This window comes from Pygoscelis adeliae, unplaced genomic scaffold (genome assembly GCF_000699105.1).
Source record: "Pygoscelis adeliae isolate BGI_AS28 unplaced genomic scaffold, ASM69910v1 Scaffold445, whole genome shotgun sequence".
NCBI lineage: Eukaryota > Metazoa > Chordata > Aves > Sphenisciformes > Spheniscidae > Pygoscelis > Pygoscelis adeliae.
In genome coordinates, this window is record NW_008824894.1 from 498,110 (window position 1) to 504,153 (window position 6,044).

General features: G+C 50.6%; 1 protein-coding gene across 1 annotated transcript in view; it reads right to left on the reverse strand.

Annotated features, from left to right (window-relative positions):
• The window catches only part of ENPP7 (ectonucleotide pyrophosphatase/phosphodiesterase 7), a 15,223-nt gene extending 9,591 nt beyond the window's left edge, over nt 1–5,632 (reverse strand). The window contains exons 1-5 of the mRNA XM_009324587.1: nt 5,609–5,632; nt 4,407–4,662; nt 2,379–2,524; nt 888–1,508; nt 25–269 (exon numbers count right to left, since the gene is read on the reverse strand). Coding sequence (XP_009322862.1) covers nt 25–269; nt 888–1,508; nt 2,379–2,524; nt 4,407–4,662; nt 5,609–5,632 — 1,292 coding nt within the window. The remainder of the gene's footprint in view (nt 1–24; nt 270–887; nt 1,509–2,378; nt 2,525–4,406; nt 4,663–5,608) is intronic.
• Between the last annotated feature and the right edge of the window lie 412 nt (nt 5,633–6,044).

Genomic DNA, 6,044 nt, shown 5'->3' on the forward strand with positions numbered 1-6,044 from the left:
CGGAGCGCTCCCGGTGCCCGCTGCCGCGGAGCGCGGCGGGGGCCCGCGGACTCACGCAGCATGGGCTTCATGGCCTCCAGGGAGCCGTCGTGGGGCTCGGGGGTGATGCCCAGCAGCTCGCAGAGGAGGACGTAGACATTGACGCTTTCGAAGGGCTCGACCACCAGCCCCTGCTTGAAGGCCGGTCCCACGGCACGGAAGATGGTTTTCATGTTCATGGCCTCGTTGTCAAAACCGTGTTCCCCTTTGTTGAACTGGACCTTGTATCGCTGGAAGGGAGAGAGGATGCGAGTGCCCAAACCCTTCAGCCCCCCCCTCCCCCAAAGCACGGCCTCCGGGAGGCGGCAGGCACCAAAGCATCAGCACTGCTGGATGCCTCCACACCCCCTGCACGCGGCTCTCGCGTGCCATGGTCTGCAGCCACAGGGTTTAACAGTCTGTTTGGTTTCTTTGAGTTTTTGAAGTTGATCTAATAACGTGAAACTTTGCAGAAGCTGGAGGGTGCTGCCTAGACACAGCTCTCAAGCAATTACAGGTTCCCTCCCCAAATGTCAACGCATCCAAATTTTCTTGTACTGAGGAGCTTCACAACGGGAAGCTGCCTGCTGGCCTTGACTTTGGGCCTTCCCTTAATGCCAGGCTAGGAAAGGGTCCTGCAACTGATATTCTGTGTTCATGCAAGCCCTGCCCCAAGACTTCTAGACCTTTTATTTTCTGAACAGCAGAGAAGATCTTTACACAAAGAGCTGGAATTTCCATCTGTTTGTAGGGAGACCAATCAACATGAAGGTGTAAAGCTGGGTAGGTACTGGGGTGCTATGAGAACGACAGGAGGAGAGAGGCAGATCCCCAAAAGACAGTAAGATATGTCTGTGCATACATCTTACCCCATGGATCACGTATCCTGGATCGCTGTACAACACGAGCGGGGTGATCCGGGAATGGTTGGCGTAGTGGAATCTCCTTGGGAAGTCTGCTTTCTTGTACACATGTAAGTTTGGGTGGGCATTTTTCAGGACGGAATACACATGCTCTAATTTTCCTTCTTTTGGCAGCAGTAGTCCATTTGGTCCGTAATCTAAGAGTTCGAACTGGATGTCTTTGAACGTGAAGTTCTTTACTGCCTTGATGTGAATCTCGTTGGTCTTTATGACAGTCTCCATGCCATGGTCAGACGTGATGATGAGGTTGAGGTTTGATTCCAGGCCACTTTCCTGGATACGCTGCCTCAAGTAACCGACGGTTCTGTCCACCTGCTTGATCATGTTTTTCCTCTGCGTGGATTCAGGGCCGTACTTGTGTCCTGCTGAGTCCGGCTCACCGAAGTAGAGGGCGATGAAGTCGAGGTTGTTCACCGTGAACCATTCCATGACAGTGTCGATGTCCTCTCTCCATTTGGTTTCATTGCTGTAGTTGAACAAGGGGGACTCCACCAACTTCATATTCACTTCTTCCCCTTGATATTTTGCTTTTCCTCCGGGGAAATAGATAGAGCCTGTCTTTAAACCCTGTTAGTGAAGACATTGCGTAAACTCACCTGAACTCGCTCTGCAGCATCTCTCCATCTGTCAGTGCAACCACCTACTAATGTGGTTAGTTCATTCGGCCCTCTAATGCCTACCTCTGCCTCTAATGAGGTTTTCTTGCTCATTGCCAATTAAAAGTGATTAATTGAAAGCACTGCCCTTCCCAGAACTCCTGCACGTTCGTTTTCTCACTGAGTTAGTAACACTAGTTATAACTTTGGAAACAGTGACCCGTTTGTACCTTGCAGGGACCCTCTGGCTCTTGACCATCAAGTCACTAAGGTGTGTTTTACTCCAATCATGTAAGCACTCACCCTGAAGTCAACGGGGCCAATTTGTCAGGTAAATACAGGCAAAGGTACGTGTCTTGGGCCAGGTCTCAGGTCCTGTCTCAAAGCCAGATTCAAAGCCTACTGGGATCTAGGAAAGCCTTGCTGCAGTCCCCAGTGAAGAGGGGACCAGCCCCTGACACTGCCGCCCAACGGTCCTGGGTGAGGCTGTGGAAATGAGGTTTGTGCCTTAGAGTGTACGAAACCCCTGGGCTCGTGATGCTCCCTAAGGAACCCGCTGAGGTTTCTTTAAACAGGAAAAGGATAACCTGTTTTATTAATGTCTTAATAAAGCTGAAATGCATCCATTATTTTTTGCTATTTTTAACAGAATGATCATAATTATTCCTGCCAGTGTCTGGGGATTTCATTTTTTTGCTGGTCTAATTAGCCTGTCGTTTGCAGTGAGGATGTTAGCTCATGGCCACTAGAGATCGTGGCTTGCCTGTAGCTTTTACTACATGATTGCAGGCAGGATCTGTTTGTGCAGGGTCTGTGCGTGAGAGGAGGCTGCCACACTTGCCTGTCTCTGAGCGGTGATCCAGATGGGCAGGCTGCCGTTGTCCCACCAGCTGTCCACACCTTGTGTGCTGTGGTAGGGCAGCTTCTGACCCGTGCTGGTGTTGAACCACATGTTGTGAATCACCCCGTGGTTCTCCAGGTATCTCCCTGTCAGGAGAGACGGAAGAGGCGGGGGTGAGCCAGGCTGCGGCTGGAGAGGGGGGGTCTCGCCCCAGCACTGGGCAACGGGTCGGCTCTGGGTCAGCGAGGAGCTTCTGCCTCTCGTACCCTGTCCCAGCTCTCCCTTTGCCTCTGCTTTGCCTCCTTCCTCCCCTTGCCTCGTACAAATCGGGGTTCCCAGGGCAGGGAATGAGATGCTGGGGGGATGCCTGCTCCTCACACGGGTGGGTTGATCCCAGGCGGGTCTCACCCGGACCCCACCCTGGGGCACCCTCGCCCCTGGAGGTGCCGGTGCTGCCTGCAAGTGCTCCTGCCCTTCTCGGCGCAGGTGGGGTTCACCGTTATCCTGCATTTAACTAATCGCTTTGGTGTTTCTCTTTCTCTGTTGTTCACAACTGGTGAGGTCAGCATGCAGGAGAAATTCCCATTAGAAATGAAAGACTTGCACTTTGTACTATTACATTTCATGCTATTTTTATTACTCTGGTCCTGAAGACTGCACAGTTACTTCTGCACGATATTCCCATCCTCCCTTGTATTGACAATGCCTCCCTGCCTTTTCTCATCAGCAGATTTCATTAGCATGTTCCACTCTTTTATGCCAAGGTTATTAATGAAAATCTTAAATAAGATTGGCTCCAAAATCGATTCCTCAGGAATTCCCCTGTTGCCCTCCCTCCAGCTTGACAATCTCCTCTCAGCATTACCTGCCGTCCTCTTCCCTGTAGCCCGTTACTTCCCCATGTTAGAGATTTTGTACTAATCTCCATCTTAACTAATGATTTCCCGTGTGGCAGTGTATTGAATACATTACTGAAGTCCACAAAGATTAAATGTAGTGCACCTCCCTTATCTAAAAAATAATTTATCTTATCAGAGGAGGCTATTGGGTTGGTCTAGTGCTATTTACCTTTGATAAATACAGGTTCAGTTCTATCCCTTTCTGCAGCTATTGCCTTGTCTCTCGCTGACTGGGGAATCTGGATTAGGAGAATATTGTATGGAATATTATTTTGTGTTTGTGCCTTTGTAATTATATTTGTGAGTTTGCAATGTTGTAGCATGTGTTGTACTCAGATATGTACACAGATTAGAGGCTATCGATGTTCAGGACCTATATGATATAAATAATGCAGGTATGCTAATAAAAACAAAGGGAAGACACTGTAGCGAGAGATTAATTTGTGCCAGAGCTTAGCACTAGTGACTAAAGTAAATGAAGCCTTAGAGTGCATGAACTGTACTTTAATCTTTGTTTTTTGTCTCTGGTAGATAGGGAAGTATAAGTAAACTTTAAATACAGGCTATCCTATAAGAGAAGGAAATGCCTCAAGACACAGACAAAAAGGGAGCCTGGAGGCTGCAAGAGCGAACCAGGAGAAGACCCCAGACTCCGCGAACAGGGTTGGATGAGCAGAAGTGCCATCGGGAAATCAGGCGACCTATAGAGACTATAAATCCAGCAACAGCTGACAGGCACCCAGCTCGAGCTGCAGATCGCGTGCATTAGGAATAAATATATACAGAAGAGTTGATCTGATCTGTTATTAAAGCGGAACTTAGGGATGAACCCTGTTGGGCTGGCCTCTGCGTAATTCCTACCATGGTCTAGGTGGTGGCTGCATAATTCTTACAACATCTGGTGCTATTTACCTTTGATAAATACAGGTTCAGTTCTATCACCTTCTGCAACTATTGCCTTGTGTCTTGCTGTATTTCCAAAATACAGCTATTTTAAAGCTTTGCATGCTGCTGAGGCTGGATGGCTGCTTGACTTAGTTTCCTTCACTGATGCATAAGCCTTAAATTTACCCTTCCCCAGCCTGCACCCTGTGCTGCTCCGTCTGGCTCAGGGCTGGTGGGGACTCACCGGTCAGCAGCGTGAAGTGGCACGGGCTGGTGATGGTGATAAAGGCAGGAGTCATGTACCGCGCCTTCACCCCCTCCGCAGCCATAGCGTCGAGGTTGGGGGTGTCCACGTCCTGGTCGTAGTTCCACCGAAAGCCATCAAAGGACACCAGGAGGACTTTGCTGCGGTTGGGTACCTGCTGCAGTGGGATGCATCTTGCTAAAGAGAAGGCAGCAAATACGAACCCCAGTGAAGTGAACATCTTCATGCCCTTGAACTGGAATTGCCCAGATGTCCTGAGAGCTCACACTAATATATGCAGGATGGGACTAAGTTCAGTTTTTATCTAATCTGCTGATCAGGTGCATGGCTTCACCCAGCACTTCGTATCAGAATGAGCCTCTCTGTTTTTTGTCTGATTGAAGTAGATTAGCTTAGATTTCCTTCTGGGTCAAACACCGAATCTGCCTCCTCCATCAGTGGCATCAGGTGCTATTTTAGTACTCACGAATGGGAAGAATTGTTCGTGTGGCAGGAGGCTGCCTTCTGCAGGCAGCCCATGTGAAACCTGCCTCCCCACCACCCCGTGCCCCAGCCGCCATCCTTCACCCCGTGCTGGCACCCTGCAGCCCGTTGCTGTGTCCTTTCCAAACTCCCGGCTTTTGGTGCCCTGCTCTTTGGTCAGCAGTTCAGCTTCAAAAGGCAATTCACCTCCCTCCCAGGGCCTCTCGTCTACCTCAAGAGGGGTGCTCAAAGGCTCAGAAAGAAGCCTGGATTTACCCAAGGTCCTCGAGTGTGGCTTTGTGGAGCTACATGCTGGGGAAGGAGGCTCTTTCCTGGATCCTGGCCATGCCAGCAACCCCCAGAGATGCTCCAGAGGGAGAGCCCAGCTCTGAAGCCCCCATGTCCCATCAGCCCAGCTCCCGCTGCTCGGACTCTGCTGCTCGCCATGGGTCACCCTCATCCACTCGTGCGCTGCTGAGCTTCGCCATATCAGCGTCTCATTTTATCAATATCTGCTGTTTTTATGACTTCTCTGGTGTTTAATCACTGCTGACGACTCATTTCTCAGCAAAACTGAGTTTAAGGCTTTTGTAGCCTTATGTAACAGAGGTTGACTTGGTTCCCCAGGGTCTGAACTCTCAACCTTTGTGTCTTTGCTGATCTCCCTCTGCTCAGGTTCCAGATTTATTCCTTGGTGCTTTGCTTCCTAATTGCCATACCCCTCCCTTGCCGAGCAGAGCCATCTCCGCTGGTTTCCCCAGCCCTGTCTGGGGTCATTCCTTGGCATTTCTCCCCCAAGGGTGAGCTGGGCAGATGAGTCTCACGGGCATGCCATGGTTCATCCTTCCTGGCCCATGACAGTCTCTTTGTAGACCTGAGCATCCCCAAGTATTCCTGTCTGGACTGATTCCTCAGGGTACATCGACGTCTCAGTCACCTCCTCCCCTGTGCTTGCGTTTCCTAGGTGTGACACGGGATAATCATGCAAGGACATCGCGAGAGGTTCGAGCGATCCCACCAGGGACCTCACGGCCAACACTGGCAAGGAGCGCAGCCTTGGGCGCTTCGTTTGTGGACAGGGGAAACAAGCCCAAGCTGCAGTGGGATGGAGCCCGCTCTGAGCCCCGAGCCAACCCCTCCTCCTGCTAACAGAGG